This window comes from Nyctibius grandis, chromosome Z (genome assembly GCF_013368605.1).
Source record: "Nyctibius grandis isolate bNycGra1 chromosome Z, bNycGra1.pri, whole genome shotgun sequence".
NCBI lineage: Eukaryota > Metazoa > Chordata > Aves > Nyctibiiformes > Nyctibiidae > Nyctibius > Nyctibius grandis.
Window position 1 is genome coordinate 24,480,645 of NC_090695.1, and position 19,486 is coordinate 24,500,130.

Here is a 19,486-nt window from a genome sequence, read left to right on the forward strand (position 1 = left end):
AGAGAACAAATGATTGCACTGCTTGCAAAACTTGGGGCCGTTCACTTTTTCTCCTGAGAAATTTCATCTTGGCCTCTGTGAGAGAGTTGAAAGAGCAGGCAGAGCAGCCACAGCGATTTTCTTAGCATCCTTTTTTTTTGTTTTCTTAATTTAATTTTTTCCCCCTCATGCCTGGATTTTAAGACTGTCAGCTGCACTGATCACAAGCACTGGACATCAATATGTGTCATGTCATTGTAACGTGTCGGTCGATGCTATGGACTCTCCTGAGTATTGTGGTGGCTTTCGCAGAGCTCATTGCTTTCATGAGCGCAGACTGGCTGATTGGCAAAGCAAAGCCTTCAGGCTCTGAGGATGTAGACAACAGAACAGGGGGGTCACAGGAGCCTTACCATCCGACGCTGGGCATCTATGGGCGCTGTACCAGAATCTCCCACATGCAGCTTTCTAGACGAGACACGCTTTGTGGTCCTTATGCCGAAAACTTCAGTGAGATTGCCAGTGGGTTCTGGCAGGCAACCGCTATTTTCCTAGCCATGGGAATCATGATTCTCTGTGCCGTGGCGTTTGTGTCTGTCTTCACTATGTGTGTGCAGAGTATTATGAAGAAAAGCATTTTTAATGTCTGTGGGCTGCTACAAGGGATTGCAGGTATGTGTACTTTGAGAGCAACTAAAAATTTTAAATTTTGGGCCATTCAGCTGAAGAAATATAGCGATTCTGTCCTGTCTGCACACAGACTGCATTAGGCAGACCCAAAGTTCTATTTTATTCGAACACAACTGAAATTTATAGCTACACAGCATGTAATACATTGATGTTGGCAGCAGAATTATAGCCTTATGTGTGCCAAAATGAACTGACCAGTGTTGCTTTTGTTTGATGTTCGTTTTTTTCCCTCTGTTTGAATTTCTTTCAGTAACAAAAACTTCTCTCCTTTGTTACCAGCAGAGAGCAAAATTAATACGTTAAGACAGTCTATCTCCCTCTCGCTACTTTAGTAATTTTTCCATGGACTGAAGACAGTTCTCTCAGTGTCTCAGAGGCTTCATGACTGTGGTGAGAGCAAATACCACCCCAGGGATAAGAATAGCCCGCAGTCGCACACCCAGTTCTCCAGTGTTTCATGCGAAGCAGCCTCCTTCGAGGCTGTGAGCTTGATGAACGATACCTTACGGTAAACCCTTCCTTTAACCAGCTTATTGTTCAGCTGCAGTTACAAGGCCCAGCGAGCTTATCTTTTCACTGTCCATGTATCAGCTGTGCTTTGCCTGAAAAGATGAATTGGTTCTAGAGATTTGGTGTTTCTGCTTAAACCCATGGATTTTACAGAGATTAAATGACTGTTAGTAAACTGACACTGAACAGCCCTAATGAGAGAAGTATTTGGCTTTCTGTACTTGCCAGCAACCCATGGGGAGAACCTGTCTCATACTCAGGTTTTCATCTTTTGTGCTGTGTGCGTGTGGTCGTCTGGAGGAGGAGAGTGGTCTTCTACCCTACCTCTGGCAGCCCTCAGAGACCTATGAGGAGGGAAGTAATGAGCAGGGACACCTCCTCTTTCCCTCTTGGTGGTGCTCTTAAGCAGATGTTTTCAATTCGTAAAACAGTTTAGTTACAACAAAAATTAGGAGTTTTAACTTGTTTGCTTGAAATGTGAATCTGGCTCCTCCCATCCTCATGTCCACTGAAGTGGCCAGACATTGTCTGTGGTGGCTGTACCTAGACAGGAGGTATAATAATAGGTGTTCAAACCTTTATATAGCTGGTTGGTTTCATTTGTTTAGTTGAGACCTAAATTAATCTTATTATAAACAGACATGGTGAAGTAGGCAAAAACTGATTTTGCTGCCTGCTGCAGCCCTCCAGAGCCAGCGGTACAGGCCAGGGACCGGATGACGCTGGCTCCTGAAGCACTAGTATGGTGGCTCTCACCATCCTCCACTTCGTGCATCTGTGGTATAAAAGTGTACTGCTTATTTCATGTCACCCACAATGTAAGGTTGGTGCTTCTGGGGCAGAATTAGCATGGCTCAAGACGCTTCTCTTCACATGATGGCATACAAATTAGCAGATGAATGTCCTTTAGATAAAAATTACAGGTTTTGCTGTAGTCACTGCTGGTTTACAGAATTTGCCAGAACCAGTGCAACAAGGAAACAGCTCTGCAGTGCAGATTAAGCCAGGGGAAAGCTTTAGCTCCTTGCTTTCTTACCCTGTACTTCAAAAATAATCCATGAAACCTGTTTTTCAGGAGATGACATTACTTCTTTTCTGTTGGGGGGTATTTGTATGGGAGAGATTGGTTAGCAGCATAAGTAGATGTTTGGCATGTCAGACTTGGGTCTGTTGAAAAGATAACTTTAAATACAACTCTGATACCATCTGAAAATCTCTAGCCTAACATCAAGATTAGCAGGAAGTATGTTCTTGTATCTTAGAATACCGTTCTGGAGACTGTATTTGTGAGAAAATATGTGCAAAGACAGTGTTATGTTTTATCATCAAACCAGCTGTACCTGTAACGGGACTTGTGGCCTCAAGAATTGAACAATGCAGTCGACAAGGCATTTCTTACATGTTAGGGGATAGATCAGTCCTTTTTGAGCTGTACTGAGGACAGAAACAGTTCCTGTCTTATAATTCAGATAAATGACACAGCATGAAACTGGGTAATAGAAAGGTCATGTTACTGAAACCGTTGCTATGAGAATTACGCCTGCCGGTATTTGCAGCCAGGTGTCTTGTGGCTAGCAACTCGTTTTCTCAAGATTAGTTTTATTGGGTCCACTGATACTTTTGTGACAGTAGCATTACAGCATCTGCTTACTTAGTTGAAACTCTTTTCCTTATGATTTATCACAGCTCTTAATTTCAACTTTCTCAGTTCCTGAGTTTTGGAAAATGCTTAAGCAAGTCGTTCAAGAAGGACAGTTGTCGGCATGGTTAATTCATACAGGGATTATGATAGCTAGACTAATGCCCTGACCAGAGAACAAGATACAACCCTACCTTAGTAATCTGAAGTGTAAGATCATTCTTCCAAATGTGAACAATTATGGTTTTAATAAGTGTAGGAGAAGAATTCATAAAAATAATTTCGTTTATCAGCCTATGTCAATCCAGTATTTGCAAGTATGTCAAACATCTTATTTTCAAAGATGAGATGCATCCATGTTAGAGTCATCTACAGGAACTCAGGATCTTGCAGACTTAATCTCATTTAAAATATCTATATCTTTGCAGTGGAGATTTAATATAATTAAAAACATACAACAAGTTAATTTATTCCTGGAATTCATCATGAAAAAACAATAACAGACACCGGATATATCTTTTCAGTCTAGCAACATTGGTTGTGACCTGAATGATGCCTACGGTGAAATAGCAGAAGAGAAAGCAGTGTCTCTTCTGTTATGGCCCTTGGTCAAATGTGCAAACTCTCATTTAGGTCAGCGGGAAGGAGTCATACACATATCTGGTCCATACGGGGGCAGAAAATTAGGAATACAAAGGCATAAAGGAAGAAAATATGGCTCCTGTAATTCCTTTGTTATGGAGCAAGAGCTTCTACCACTTATTTTCAGACTGCAGTGCCTTTCATTCTGGAGCTGTAGAAACAGTAATCAGTGGCCCTGGTTTTGGAACTGTTTGAGTGTCGTTTCATCTGGAAAAGCATCTTTTCTCTGCAATCGAGAGTGCAAAGAATGCAGCTGTGTGAATAAATAGATAATTACTACCCAGCAGCAAGAAGACCAGGCAGACTTCCATTTGAATGTCTTTTTGGGGAAAGTATTCTGTTTTTACAGGCTGTGAATCACTTGAAATGCAGAGGCTAGAAGAGGCAGCATGTTATTATATGGTAGCTGATAAGAACCAATTCAAAATAAATTTTTACAGTAATCATCTAGTTATAGGAAGTACATAATTGGTGATCCCCTATTGAGTTATCTTGGTATGCATATAGGATAGTTGCTTATGTGGAACAGGTTGCCCAGAGGAGCTGTGGATGTCCCCTCCCTGGCACTGTTTAAGGCCAGGCTGGATGGGGCTTTGAGCAACCTGGTCTAGTGGAAGGTGTCCCTGCCCGTGGCAGGGGGGTTGGAACTAGATGATCTTTAAGGTCCCTTCCAACCCAAACGATTCTATGATTCTATGTGTTTACAAGCCTTATTTGGGCCTGGGTACTTTGGTGCTAAGTAATATAATCTAAACATAAACTGGCCTCAAAGGAGAGTAGCGGGGAACTTAGGACAGAGCCTAAAACAGGTTCGGCTTCCATCTCTGATACAGTTTCCTTTATGAAGTTCATCATCAACAACTTTTCTTGGCTTTTTTTTTTTTTTAACCTCTAAGGGCACAGCTGGGCAGAGTTGGCCCTGGAGTTGTGGCTGGGCGGATATGGCTCCTTCCCCACAGCCGATGGCTGCCTGACGTGCAGGTGAGCCGGAACCTGCCAGCCGCACCCTGACCGTGTGCCAGGAGGCGGGAGCTAAATTAGCAGCAGATATATTATCTCAGCTGCAAAACATGAGCAGGCCCCTGTGTTTCCTTGTGTGGAGCTGCACCATCATGTGCCCCGGAAGGCTCTGGGGAGAGCAGAGGTGAGAGGGTGCTGGTGTGTCAGGAAGGCAGCCTGGTTTGGGAGTTCAGGTTCTGTTACTCCTGCTTTGCTTTGCTGTGCTGGAGCGGGGCTGCATTGCCAGGCAGGTTTACCGAAAGGGGATAAAATAGCTCCTCTTCTCTAAAGTCTTTCTGGAGTGCTGATGGCTTCATTTGGGAGGCCTCTCACGGGTCACCCCTTTCTCACCACTTTCTCTGTTCACGGTCCACTGTCTCCTAGCTCAAACGGGGCTTCACAGAAGTATGAAAAAAAAACCTTGTAAAAATTGGGTTGCATCAGTCAGGAGACCAGCTGCATCTCAGCCACGCGCCGAGGTGTGTCTTTGATTTGGTCAGGTGAATGCATGGCTGCATTTTGCCGTTGTTTGGCTTAGCAGGCTAGACTGCTGGCAGTTATGCCTTTAACAGATACACATCCAGTCAGACGAAGCAGAGGTTTGTGTCTTCAAAGGCTGCTGCAGGTGGGCCAGGAGCATTAGGTGTCTCTGGCCACTTTGTTGGAGTCTGTCTGCTTGGGCCCAGATGCTGCAGGTTTGGGCTTCCCTCCGTCACCCTGGCAGTTTCTCCTCCAGCATTGCTGGGGGATGACTTGGCTTCTTCCTTTCTAGAGTCCTGCTTTTGTATTCTCCTCTCATCACCCAGCACTGAGTCTTCCCTAACATTTCACCCTACTTTATTATTCCTGCCGAGCATGTCCTCATGTGCGCCTGCTTTGTTCTGGGAGGCTGGTTTTTTTCCCCTGGCACTTGTCCTGCTCAGTCCCAAGCAGTGAAGTCTCTTCCACGGTACTTTCTCTTTTCAAGTATCTCACGAGGTCTCCTGCATTCATTCTTCTGTCCTTCCCATGATTTCTTATTTTTTACCTGTTACTACTATTCAGGTCTTCTCCTGTTCCCTGCTGTGTTATCTTGGGGGCTTCCTCCATCAGAAACTACTGCAGTACCAGGGCAATAGTTCAGTTCCAGCAGTGCAGCTTTACCCTCAAATGCAAGGAAACTTCTCCACAATTTTCTAAAATGAAGAGGTGAAACCCAGTTTGAAGCCAGCTGTGTCTGTAACAGTCTATCTTTGCTACTGGAAGAGTTTGTTTTACATCTCTTGCACTAAGAAATAGTTCAGTATATTATTCTTATTGGTCATCATTTCCGTTTGGGAGGCTGGGTGATGAGGAAGATGGCCTGAGCAGAGCGTGATGGGAACCACCTGAAGGGGAAGAGGATCTGATGGGAACCACCTGAAGGGGAAGGGGATCTGGAGCTGCTTGTGGGGGTGTATGAAGTAGGATCTGGCTGCGCAGGGTGGGCTTGTGGTATGTGGGGCCATGCAGCTGCACGCTGCTGGAAGGTAAGGAGGCCGTTGGGAGTTGCGGAGGAGGAAGCTGAGGAGGAAGCGGGAGGTCGGCCAGGACTTTTCTCAAAGAGGGGAGAAAACACAGAAGGAGAAGCAAGCTGTTGTGGAAGGGGCATGAGGCGGCTAGAGCTCTTTGACGCTCAGAGCATGACATGAAAGGTTATGATAGTTGCAGAGTAGTTCAGGGTATTTGGTTGTAGGCAGCAGCACGCTGTAAGAAAGCATTGTTTTGTCTGAGAAAGGGCCAGGCTGGCGAGCAAGGAAGAAGGCATCTTGTGAGCTCACATGGCTGCCTGTGGGTGACGGAAGCTGTTGCTCAGCTGGGGAGCCCAGGCAGTAGGAGAGCAGAGCGAGAGTGGTTTTGCCCTCGAAGGCAAGGAAGCTTCTTGTTTGTCTTTCTAAAACGCAGAGCATGCATTTTTCAAAAAGCATATTTCCTCTTGGATTCAGCTCAGAGTTTTTCTTTTCTGGTGCCAGAATTCTGAATTCTTGGGGTGGGAAGAAAGAAAAAAGGGGGGGAGGATTTCTAATGGAAATCCTGACTGTCTGAACTGCTTTTGCTGTCTGTGGTATAGTGCTTCCTGTAACCTATATGGCCAAATGCCAGCATGACATCTAATACACACTTGGCTGCTGAAAGTTCAAGAGAAGGGGACTGCTGTGTTGGAATATGCCAGGGAAGGAAAACTGCGTGCAAGTGCTAAATTGCTATTGAGCCTGAGGGAGAGTATTAGTACCTTCAAAGAAATAAAATGAAGATTTCAGTGTTTTGTTAGATTTGGTGGTCTGCTCATCTCCTGTGCTACCAAGGTGGGCATGTGGGAACCAGTAGACACCCAGCAGATTGTAAATACAATAGAAAAATAAACAAAAATCTCAGGTTTTCAGTGATGAAGTATGGCAGTGGATTTTCTCAGCAAGTATAAATCTCTTCCATCAAACGATGCTCAGTGTGAGACTCTCACGCTACCCACTGAGAAATGTTTTACTGTGGCACATGTGCACACCAAAGTCCCTTACCTCTGCTGGCGTAGGTGAGATGCCGCAAACTTCTTTACACCCCTGCCCTGGCAATGCGGGGTGAGAGAACGCTGGCTGCCCCACCCCTTGAGAGGCCAGGGGGATAGCGGAGGGGTAGCGGGGCTCCCTTTCCGTTGGATTTTTGCTTCCAGGCCTCAGAGCCAAGACTGATGCTGCTGTTTGTGTATAGGATGCAAACACTAGGAGAATATTTGAAGTCAACAAATGCTTGTGTTTTCACTCAAATGCAAGAAAAAAGATGAAAGCAGCTCTTTCAAGATGTGGGGCTAACTTATGCTTAGCTTCTGTCTTCAGTGTGCTTGGTGTGGTGGTGAAGGAAATCAGTGGTTTTGAGTTTTGTTTATGTCCCCAATGCAGATGACCTGCACTTTGCTGCTGTACGAACCACTAAGCCACCCAAAATTCTCCCCTTCCTGCACCCCCTTCGCCTATTCCTTCTCACTGAGCCTTAGTTCCTCTGCAGCTCCTCCCTCCCACACCCCCAAGGTCTTGTTTGTGCTGCAGGATCAGTATTGAGGAAATGTAATGACATGAAAAAGATGGCCTGCAGCCCATTTACCTCTTTGCTTAAGCCGAGGCAGGTTGTTGCTTCGGCCTCCCTTACAGAGCCGTGGTCGGGAGGTGATGGTTTTGATTCTCTCTATGCTGATTCAGCATAAGCGATTGATGGTTTGGAGGGCATGGCGCTCACTGGTCAAACGGCAGTGGAAAAGATTATGGTGAGTCGTGTGAAACGTACTGGGTCTTCTCCGCTGCTTCTTTCATGGGCAGAATAATTGACATGGCCTGGTATTTCCTCCCTCACTCAGGAACCTCCTGAATTTACCATCCACAATCGAGTTTCTCATGTAGCAGCTTCAAGCCTTTTATTGCGCTGTCCTAGATTAAAAACACTCAATGCTTCATTGGCTTTTAAGGTAAAATATGAGAGGTGACCAGACCTTACGGCCGTGCCTGAGCAGTGGCCTTGTGAGTGGAGAGATCTTCAGTTACCTCTGCATTGCTGAAAACTTGTAAACATTTGGCTTTTCCCCTATAAGGTGCTTTATCTTAACTTAATTGCAGGGTTAGCATCCGCCGCACGGGAGCCCCTGTAGTGTGGTGACATGACTCCATGTGGCTGACGGCCATCAAAGAGGCAGCTCTGTTATTTCAGGGCTTGGGACTGATCTTACTTTGAGTCTCCCCATTTCCTTCCCTCCCAACTTATGGGGACTCTCACCACATACATAAAAATTATTGAAAGCTAATAGGGAATTTTCCCTCCCCCTTCCTAAAAACAGGAGTGTGCAGGCTCACGCTTTGTTACAGAGAAGTCCAAGCAGTTAGATCACACCAATTTAAAAAAACCCTAAACCCCGAATCCCCCATGTGATGTCATTCTGCCAAAGCAACCCACATCATGCTGATAAACTGACCTATTTTTTGCTTTTTCTGTGGATAGCAAAATATACTTAATAGTTGAGTCTCCCACCAGTAGCCCCCTGCACTGTGTTCCTATCCCTGTTTCTACACCCCAACATCACTAATACCATCAGGGTTTACATATGTTTGCATAGGTTTGGTTAGGAATTAGCATCTTTGATTTGCTTAATAAACAGGAAAAGCTGCATAAGTAAATAGTATAGTTAATTTCCTGTTGAAAAGAGTAGGGATCTTATCCTCTTCCTGAGCTTGGGAAAGGCAGTGGTTAGGGACCTGCTTTTTCTTCTGGTAACTGCTTACCCTTCTATGAACTTGAGTCAATTTTAAAGGGAAAAAAAAAATCTGTGCAGGTTTTGAGCCATCACCTGGTTATAGTATTAAACAATTCATTCTCCTGCCTTCACTTAGGGTATCCCAGGTACACTGAAATCTGTATACGGCTGCAGTCCTCTGCAGTGACTGCAGGTGCAGACCTTGCCTCGGTGCATTGCCCACCGGCAACCTTCCCCACTTTCAACAGCCATGCTTCCAGCTTACCTCAAATCCCCTCTGCTTGTGTGAACCTGCATTGAGTGTGGTGTCCATGTAGGCTTTTTTAAGCATTGATCTTCTTAATGTTACAAATTTTTCTTTTGTTTGTTGTGCAGCGTTTCCAAGTGAGCCAGAGGCCGTCTCCAAGTCACTAGGGCTTTCAGAGTCTCCCCTTTCTTTTTGGGCAAAGACCTTCTTGCCTCTGGTCAGCTGCTGGTGTTCGGTGGGTCTGGCAGTCATCCAGGGGGATGGAGAGCAGCTGCAGAGGCAGGTCTGGGGTCCTGTGCTGCAGGTACCATAACCGGCGCTCGCTTCAGCATCTTGACACTACCCTCATCCTTTTCCTGTAGCCAGTGTGGAGTGCTGAGACCACCACGTCAGCTGGCTTGAGCCCACCTCATTAGCTCTCATCTGATTAAAATGGGATTACTGGATCATTTCACGGGGCTGAAGGTGTCTGCCTTACAGCTGCTGCGTAGGAGGCCATCGCTTCAGTTGTCTGTCAGTGGATGAAGCGGTCAAAAGCGTGCAAATAGCAACTGGGTAGTATTCCTGCTGGGTAGGGGTTGGTCAGGGAAAGTTGGCGTATGTGAAGGCCTCATTGGGCTAAGCTACCATAGTACATTTGTACAAATATTTTACACGTGAAATTGTCCAGGTATTCAGGTAGCATATTAACACACTTGGAAACAGGAGTAATAAAGGCAGGGTTATTTTGCCTGGGTGGCGCAACACCCTTGGGCTGAGCGTTAATCTCTTATGGTTGCACAGAATATGAAAATGATCAGGATCGCTGCCACTGAGGAGGCGACCTGCCTGCACTGCCTGCGTGATGGTGTGCAAGGCAAATCCCTCCGTGTCTTTACCCTTTTTCTCTTCCTCTCTTAAAATGTTGTTGCTTGGTTGTGCTGCTCCATGGGAGCCTGTTGCAGTGCCACCTCATTGATCACAGCTGCTTAATTTCCTGTTTCTTCAGCAGCATTTAAAAGCTTTTTTGCTATTTTCCTAGGAAATGAGAAGATAGTTTCAGGCTTTGCAATGGAAATTGGCTTTGTTAGTATATGATGTTGTTTAAGATGGCACAACAGCAGCTGCACAGGAGACTGTCAAAACCAAATAGCATGCCTTCACTTAGCTAAACAAGTCTAACCCCTGTCTCGAGGGTTGCTTCCAAGGATGGAATGAAAAAGCTTTTACTCAGATCTGACCCCAGCACATAATGTGACTTACAAATGCCCAAAATGATAGACTGGTCTGTTCGCTTTCCATGATGTTAGCCTGGCAGCACTACTGCGGTGTATAAAAACCAGGAGGAGCAATTGCTTGCTGCAGTTCCAGACCCTTAAAAGGGGAAGGGTTCTTGGTGCACAAATACAAAAAGGATTCTCCTATAGGAAAAGCATTACTGAACTGTTCTCAGAAACGTTGTGGCACAGCGGTGCAGTCTGCTATATTTATATTGATATTTCACAGTATGCTGTAAGGTTTTGCTTTGGTGTTTTAGGAGAAAGGAGTTGCTTTTACATCATTTGAATATAGAAGGGCTAATGTTTAATAGGTTGTCTGTGTTGTAATCAGGAAATATATTTTAGTCTAATAATCCCAGTAAAATCTAAATCTCATCTAAATTCTGTGTTTCTTAGGCTTCTTTTTGAAAGCAGGTAATTAGGGATTGATAATAAAATGTTATGTGGGCAAAGTGCCTTCAGTGAAAGACGCGAAAATGTTCTCTGCTGACAGGCTTATGCCAAAGAGTTTTAGATGAGGTCTCTAGATAAAGAAGTCATTTAAATAGTTTTCTGTTGTCATTCCTAGGCATCTGGCAGCATTGTGTAGCATTCTTTCAGACATCTGTTTTAAGAAATCCTAAGAGGAAAGGTAACTGAGAGCTGGTAACAACTAACAAAAAGGAAAATGTAATTATGAAAAATTACCGTACTGATTTAAAGAAGTGGGATAGAGCTAATTAAGAAGTAGGAACAAGTGTATGTGTACAGCAGAAGCTGCACTCCCAGCAGTGCTGCTGTGCTCAGAGAGGGGGTTAAATCTAGAATAGAGCAAGCCTGAGCTCTACGAGCCTGTAGAGGAGCACGGTGGACAACAGCTTGTAATGTTTTAAAAATGACTTTGTTCCTCCCAGCAGGGGGAACAAACAGCAGTAATTCCACAGGTAGATTGGCTACGAATTAAAACTTGTTTACTGTATGTCATCACGGAGAACTGACAGGATTCGTTGCAGAAAACTCTTTCTTCAGACAGAGCGCTCGATTTTTTGTTCTCTGTTCTTTCTCTTGGAGATTGGCTTCTTTTCAAAGACACTGGGACAAGAGCAGAAACTGATTTATTATGAAAAAGAAATCTCTATCATTAATATTTACTGCCCTCCTGCCAGATACGTCTCAAGGCAAACTGTTGACAGGAGATAATTGTTGCTTTATCAGGTTATGCTGACATAAAATTATACACACAAAACTGAGCTTTGTACTTCTATGATTAACAAAAGCTTAAGTGCCTTTATCTTAATTTACAGTATTAAATGGTTTAGAAAGCCGCACAATACAGGTTAAATACAGAAGTAATATTTGAATGAGTCAAGTGTAAGAATAACTGAATCAAATTTAAGAAACTTGAGAACTGTAATAGTTAATCAATCCAGAGAGCCTATTTTATACACAAATCTGTAGCTTGTACTAAGAGCTGGTCTTGTGTGCCTGTGCACTGTGAGTATAAATGTATGCCAGCCGTAAGGCTCTTGGCTCCCCTTTCCAGCCCTTTGTAAGCTCCAGGCTATGCTCTCCATTGTGTTTCATTCACTGGCAAGATACTTTGCTCCTGGCTCTGTGCAGCCCATCCAGCGCTCTCCTCCACCTTCCCCTTGGGGACTTCAGAAAACAAAACCACGCGCCCCACAGGCAACTGAAAACCCTTTTCCTTTGACATTTTTCTTAATACTGTCTTGTTGCAGAGGCTGTAAAAGAAAATCTTGGCAACAGGCAGGCTATGGATTTAATGAAGCTATCGCCAGTGTGCTGTTCAGGGTTATCTCACTTGTGCCTTGCACTCCGTCTCTGTGTGTCTTGTCTGAAAAGCGGGTTGTCAGCTGTTGGAGGCAGAGACTGTGAGCAGAGCTGCCAGGCTCTGTGGTAACGCAGACAATCAAAACAAGCGAGCTGAAGGCAGGCAAGCCCCAGGGACTGAGCAGAGGCTACAGAAAGGCAGGGATATCAGCAGTTAAGCTTAAACTTCTATCAGAGAAGCAAAGAGATGTAAGGGACCTGGCCTGGCTCTGCCCTCTGGACACTGGTATGAGAAATTGGTGCTGGAATTTACCATGTCTCTCCCCCTTCTGGATCGTCTCACCACAGATGGGCCTATAAGTGTTTTTTGCTTAACTGCAGTTGCTTGCACGTGCATTAGATGTAGATCAAGGCTACGCTGTTAGCTGTAGAAAACAGCCCTCTGGCTTTTTCGTGTTGCATAAAATGGTTGTGCAGTGTTTCTTAGGTCAAAGGTGGAACAGCACAGAGACTGCCGAGCTATTCGTGTTGCAGTTAACCATTTCACCTCCTTAAAAGCAGATCATGACTTTCCAAGCAGCATCACAACCTCTCCTGCCCTTGCTACCCCTGCTATATCTTCCTTTGTTCTTTCCACATGGGTATTTTTCCTTCCCTTCCCTTCCCTCTGCATCCATGTTCCTAGGAGCAGAGAGGTGGTTCTTTTTCGGGGGTCTCTGGAAGCTGATACTCTGCTTTGCTACAGGTGGTTGGACAGTTAAGTGCTTTGGATTACTGGCTTCTGCTTTAGCCCAGGGTTTGCTCTGTTGCTGGGTGGTAAAGCATCTTCTGTCTATTTTGTTTAAGCTGCAGCAGTCACTGAGATGAGCTCTGTAGCCTGTGACGGTCTCTTTTGTAGTTACTGGAAAGCAGGAGGCAAAGCTTCTCTTGATCGTTTTACTTGAGCACCCTGTTTTGGGCAGGTAGGGAGAGTCAGGAAGGGATCTCTGCATCCTGTGCAGCTCAGCCATTGCTCTGGGTATTGGAGCTTTGAACTGAATATGTGATGAGGAGTCTCAGCATGATATCCAAGGAGTGCCCTTACTGCTGTGGATATGTTGAATTGGCTTAATTGAATCATCTTTATTCACTTTTCCTAGCAAGTAGGAACCAGGTATTAATGAAATGAGAAATCATGATAAATATTAATGATAGTGAGAAGAGGGCCATGTCCTGAGAAGCTTTCAGTCTGCATTGAAATGGAGTAGTAGAAGGTAGGTTCTGTAGTGAAAACATTACTTTTTTTTTTTTATTATGCTAGGCCATGTCGTGGTTTCACCGGGATAGAATCATAGAATCAACTTTCTGTTCAGAAAAGCTGCACTTTTGAGAAGACTGCAGCACCCGATACCGTGGGAACAAAGTTGATAAGACACTTTGTTTTAGTTATAGAATCGTTTTGGTTGGAAAGGACCTTTAAGATCACCAAGTCCAACCATTAACCTAGCGTCCACCTCTAAACTATGTCCCTAAGCACCACATCTACTCATCTTTTAAATATCTCCAGGGCTGGTGACTCCATCACTTCCCCGGGCAGCCTGTTCCAATGCTTGACAACCCTTTCAATGAAGAAATTTTTCGTGATACCCAATCTAAACCTCCCCTGGCGCAACTTGAGGCCATTTCCTGTTGTCCTATCATTTGTTACTTGGCCAGCCATGGTATGGGGGTTCCCACAGTGATCAAGGCCGTTAGCAGTTTCGAGCTAGTCAGGTGCTAAAGCCAGGAGGAGCGAAAGCGAGGGCAGCTGGCCCAGGCTGGCCAACGGCAGTATTCTATACCATAAATGTCACGCTCACTGTAAATTGGAAAGTGTGCTGGGGACGGCCCCTCTCTTCAATGGTCGCCATCCCCGGAGGGTCTTGCCCGTCACTCTGCTCCCGAGGCCGCTCTCCCGTTCCCTGTGACCGTCGTGCTGTCGCTGGAGCTGTGGCACTTGCAGGGTTGGACATCGGGCATTTGCTGCTGGGAGCGCGCAGCTTGCGGCCACTGTATGGACTGAGTATAACGCTGTGTATTTTATATGAGCATTGGTATTAGTATTGGTTTTCTTATTTTATTAAATCTGCTTCCATTTTAACCCACAGATCTTCCTTTTCCCAGTTCCCTTTCTCAGCTGGGGAGGGGTCATTGGCTGACAGAACAGCTGGTTATTTTTTAGCCCTGTGTGCAGGCTAAATGGGGATAGGCCGGTATAGGATGCACAAAATTAGCTATCTGAAGGAAAAATCAGGTGGGACTCTGGACGTATTCAAGTCCATAGTTAAGACTTTTCTCCAAATTTTCTTTTCATCTGTGAGAAAACAGCTGTAGTTTATCAAATTACAGTCTGTGGTCAGTTTTTCTCCAGTAATTTTCTATACTCTTAAAAGAAGAAGTTTTAATTCAGTAAAGTCCCAATGACTATACTTGACAGCAGTGGTGCAGCCTTTTGGGGGGCTGAGTTTTGGGTAATGGCTTTTTAGCTTGGGGTATACGTACCATGAACCAGTAGCTTTCAGGAGTTGTTCAGTTCTCTAGTTTTGGTAAAAAGATGTGGATGTAGTTTCTTAGTCCTGCTTGTGACTCAGCGATAAGCCAGGTTTGCTGTTAAACACAGGCTCCCTAGGTTTGTGAGTGATGGGGTGGTAAACTTTAAAAACTTCCTTGTTGGCAGCAGCTACATTGGCATTTCACATCCTGCTTCTTAATTCGGTGATGGTGATTTTTACCTACCAAAGGGCTTGTGATCACTAGGGAGAATGGCAACAGGCCCACACCAATGTACAGTCAGAAAAATACATAGTGCGGTCATGCCAGTTATGCAGAACAGGAAACTAGTGATGAACAGAGGAGAAGGAACTGCTGGTGTTTAGTCTGAAATGGCTGCAGAGCTCAGCAAGCTGAAAGCACAGCTTATCCAGGTCTGTCCAAGATAAAGCAGTACTTTATACTTAATGTAGTTTGGCCAATCAGCCAGGAAACACTGCATAAAATTTGTTACTGGTTCTTAAGCAGTGATGAAATCCCTTCACAGAGAACGGATATCACTCGCTAATGGATTTTGCCGCCCCAAAGAATAATGACATTTAGTTCATTCATGCCCATGGTGTTGTGTCATCGTTAGAAAAACGCTGGAGGAAGGACTTTCTTTTGTGAAAAGTCTGGCATTCATAGACATTAATTTTATACAGTTGGAAGATGGTTTTTGCATTTTGTGTATGTTAACTGCTTACTAGCTAGGACCCAGCTTTTCTTTCTCAGTGAGGAAGTTTTCTTGCATCTGGCTGAATTTCTTTAAACAAACAATTAAGGAAACCTAACCCACTGCAGAATAGGCTAGTCTAACTGAATTGAAGAAGATGCGAGCAAGTCTTTGCAGCTGTTCTTAGTAATCTCTTAGTATAGGGAAGAAAAGAGGACTGTTTTCCATTTTATTACTTTGTAGAAATTTTGGGATTAGATGAAATCTAATGGAAGAACCAGCACCATACATAAAAAGCACATCTTCCAGCCCACTTCTAGAAGGTGACAGCACCTTTACCAGCTATTTTCATCAAGGTGCTAGGTTGAATAAAGGGCTATACAGTGCAGGACAAATAAATCGGTAATATTTATGGGATCGGGAAGGCTGTATTCATTTTCTGGATAAACTGGTTGTGTTTAAGCAAAAATATTTTTCATAATTATTCCTGTTCTTCTGAGTAAAATTTTAAAGAAAGAGAAAGCAAATTTTGATACCTATGAGCTGTCCTGATGTTTATTTAGCTCCGTCCTACATACCTTGTAGGAGGGAGATCTGGTTTTAACTCACTGTTATTTTTTTTAGCAGGGCCCGTAAGAGAGCACTGTAGCCACTAGCATATTAGGCATTTTGATTAAATCTCTCATCTTTGGGCAAAGACACATCTTGTGTGCAGGGACTCTAATGTGACTTTTAATTTCCTTAATGAAGCTCTTCAGTGCTTAAAGACTGGTCCTCATAGGAGAGAAAACTATCAATACGAGAAATGATCAGATGGGCAAAACATCTAGTCTGAGCTTTTTACTTCCAGCCCAGCACACAGAGTTGAGGCTTCTGCTCCTGCATCACTAGAACTGTGCTTTCCTTTTGCAGCAGTCAATCGCCTGTTTAGAGGATCCCAGTGTTACCTATGCACTGGCCAATGGATCCAGATCAGTTTGTTTGGGGCTGACTCCAGAACCCCTTCATTACGAAAGCAGCTTACTGAACTGGCTGTATTATTTTTCTACTATGTCCTAATGTGGCCAAATAAGCAGATGATGTGTGAGACTATTTTTTTTTCCAGGCAAGAAAATCAATGTAGGAAAAATCCAGAGGAAAAAAGGCAAAAATATTTATGATGAATGACTAAATAAAGCTGAATGAGGGCTAGCTAAACACAAACTCCAAAGTGGATGCAAACATTCCTAAGTATTTGAAAAGTCCAAGTCTAAACAGTAGATAGAGATGCTCAAATGTTTTGCAAGCTCTGTACCTAACAATAACGTGTGAAAGCAAAGGATCCAGAAGAAACACAGAGATTAAAATTAGGAACTAGGCCATTATTGTATGAAATAAGCCTTTCACAAGAAAAAACACAGGATAGCTCCAAGTTTAGATCAAACACTGCATAGTATATACTAGGGAACAATCAGTAAAGGAAGGGTTGATGAGGAAGAGTCGTCTTCTCCTAATCCTGGTACTTTGGAGTGAGTAGTGACCATGATAATTGTTACTACCATGTGTTGCATTTGGTGTTAAACCAATCATTTATTAAACTTCTGTCTTTCTATTTTTATTTCTAGGCCTCTTCCTTATCTTAGGCTTGATACTTTACCCTGCAGGTTGGGGATGCCAGAAAGCAATAAGCTATTGTGGACATTATGCTTCTGCTTACAAACTAGGAGACTGTTCCTTGGGCTGGGCTTTCTACACAGCTATTGGTGGCACTATTCTGACGTTCATCTGTGCAGTCTTCTCGGCGCAAGCTGAAATAGCCACATCCAGCGACAAAGTGCAAGAAGAAATAGAAGAAGGAAAAAACCTTATCTGCCTCCTTTAACTCCAGTGGGGATAAATACCAGCGTCTGGATCTTAATCTGCTTTCCATTGCCTGGACAAGCAGATCTGCTTACCTGTTTCTACCATTTGTGTGATTGAGCCCCATGCATTTCAGCCCTGAACTACTGAAATGGTCTTTCTTCCTTGCTGGGCAATGAGGATCAGAGAAAGGATCCTGAGAAAGCAGAATGTCAATACTTGGGGATTTTTTAGTTTCATTTTATGATCAGGACACAGTGGAATATATTAATCTGACTGGGGAGGTGAGGAATCATTTGTATATAGCAGGAATGTTGTTGTTATAACTGACAAATCCTGATTGATTGGATTGCCTTACCCACCTTGGTCACTTTGAAGAATTTGATTTAAAATAATAGAAGCCAGCACATATTTTTCTTTCTTACACAAAAGAGAAGCCTATTTTAATTAGGCTTTGTTTCCAAGGGCTCCCCTCACCTGTGAATATTTCATCACCACCTGGTTTGGTACCATACTTTTCATTGAGGTGCTTTTTGATACTGAACTTCCTTAAAGTACGGTGCCTTCTCAGATAGTAAGTATATGTTGGAGAGAGCAAAGTTGACATGATGCAGTTTACACCAATCTTTAAGCATTTAAAAAGTTTAGTCCCTGACAGGTTTCTTTGTCTTGAAACTTATAGTGCCAGGTGTGTGCCACTTAGCAGGTACATGATTTTGTTTCCATTGACTAGACAGAGAAGCTGTTGTTACAGTGGCTTTCTGATTCTGATAAAATTGTTTGAAGTAACCTTTGTTAGAAATATTTCTACAGCCTTTATTAAAACTCCTGAAATCCCAAGCAGCTGACAACTATCCACAGCACAGCTGGGCATTACCTTGTGAATGCCAAGAGCCTGGCCTGGGCTGTAGCCTCTCCTACAAATGGGGATCACACATTGGACTCCAACAGTATTATTCTTTCTCTTGCCAGAGAAACCTCATTCCTAGTCCAGGGATCAGTGTGTCTCATGACCCAAAGCCACATGAGTCCTTAAGAAATTTACATTTTTTTCAGGAAGTATTGCCAAATTCTACATGGCTGGGAAGATCTTTTCCCTTTTTTTTTTTTTTTTAAACCACATATAGTATGGACCCTTTTCCAACTAAATCAGCAGAAATGAAACAGACCTGGCCACAAATGACATTCCTGTCTCAAAGGCAGTTGGTTGTATTACTTGTGGTGTTGCATCACTTACTAGAACTACTTCTGAAAACTAATTTAAAAGGAATTTTAAAAAACAAAGGAATGATGCAACTGTGCCATAGGAGCAGTGGGGATAATTAATCTGAGAAGTAGTTCTAATGAAATACTAATACTCTTCTTAGTAGTTTAACGCCATCCAGTGACAGTGTTGCTCTCCATCACTTCACGGCATAATGTGGAGCAGAGATTCTTTTTTATGCCTGGTCAGTCCCTTAAAGTGTGCCATTAGTTGTTTATTGGTATTAAAAAATTGTCGCTACTGTACAGGTAGATAGCTAATGCCAATACACTGTTCAAGTGATTCACAATACAAGAGCTGTTCAGCAGTCACAACTGCAAGCCGAGGGCCAGCCTCCAGCACAGGTGAACACTAACAGTCGCAGTGTTGGAGCACCCCTCCATGCCTGCTGCGGAGCACGGGCACCGCCTTGGCCCAGCCAATCTATGGAGCAAACCAGCCCCAGCTCCCAGCCTGCGCGTGTCCGTGCCCAGTGCACCTTCAAGCCACAGGCCAGACGGATACGGAGGTGATCTCCCAGCCACTATGTAAAACACAAGGTCAGCTTCTGCCGATATTAAAAAGGGATTGTTTTAATCTAGCCTCTTCTTGCATTCACCTGCTCCTGCAACCCACGTCCACTGTATTCTAGTTTAAAACGGGTAATTCAGTTTTCTTTTAAATATTTAATTTACAAAAACAAAAGTTATGGTCTGGAACCATCTGTGCCAACTTCCTGCACAAAACAAGATTTTAACAAATCAAAATTACAATCACAAAGTGGTGTCTAAGGACAAAAACATCACAGCCAGCATGTCCTGTCTGCACCCATGTTCGTTCTTCTTGTTCTTTCCCTGCACACACAAATGTACCATCTGCAGGGTGTGCACTGGTCCAGCACAGCTGCGCGGCAGCCCCAGCCATCCTGCTGACATCCCTCCTGAGCACCCTGCTGCACCCCATGCCATGGAGGCTGGGCTACCAGCACAGCCGTGCTCCTGCTGGCTCTGCCGCTGGAGAAGGGGGGGGCTAGGAAGCATAAGAATAGCTTATAAATCAGCTAAAAATTAATTACAAAATAGATTCACAGTTTTAGCTTTTCTTAGGTGGGTAGCAATCCAAAGTCCACCTCACCACTGCCAAAAAAATCTTGACATTATATTAGGGTGACAAATGCTGCTTTGGCTTGAGCTC

General features: G+C 44.0%; 1 protein-coding gene and 1 pseudogene across 1 annotated transcript; both read left to right on the top strand.

The window, feature by feature from the left end:
• The first annotated feature begins 201 nt into the window (after positions 1 to 201).
• Positions 202 to 17,492, top strand: LHFPL2 (LHFPL tetraspan subfamily member 2). The gene is made up of 2 exons (XM_068423121.1): positions 202 to 651; positions 16,815 to 17,492. Exons 1-2 carry the CDS (start codon positions 222 to 224, stop codon positions 17,069 to 17,071), a joined length of 687 nt encoding a protein of 228 aa, XP_068279222.1. The 5' UTR covers positions 202 to 221; the 3' UTR covers positions 17,072 to 17,492.
• On the top strand, positions 17,120 to 18,764 carry LOC137675916 (uncharacterized; annotated as a pseudogene).
• The last annotated feature ends 722 nt before the right edge of the window (positions 18,765 to 19,486 follow it).

Coding starts and splice junctions, on each gene's coding strand:
- LHFPL2 (XM_068423121.1), top strand. CDS start 222: ATGTGTCATGTCATTGTAACGTGTCGGTCGATGCTATGGACTCTCCTG. Junction 652..16,814: donor GCTGCTACAAGGGATTGCAG/GTATGTGTACTT, acceptor TTTTATTTCTAG/GCCTCTTCCTTATCTTAGGC.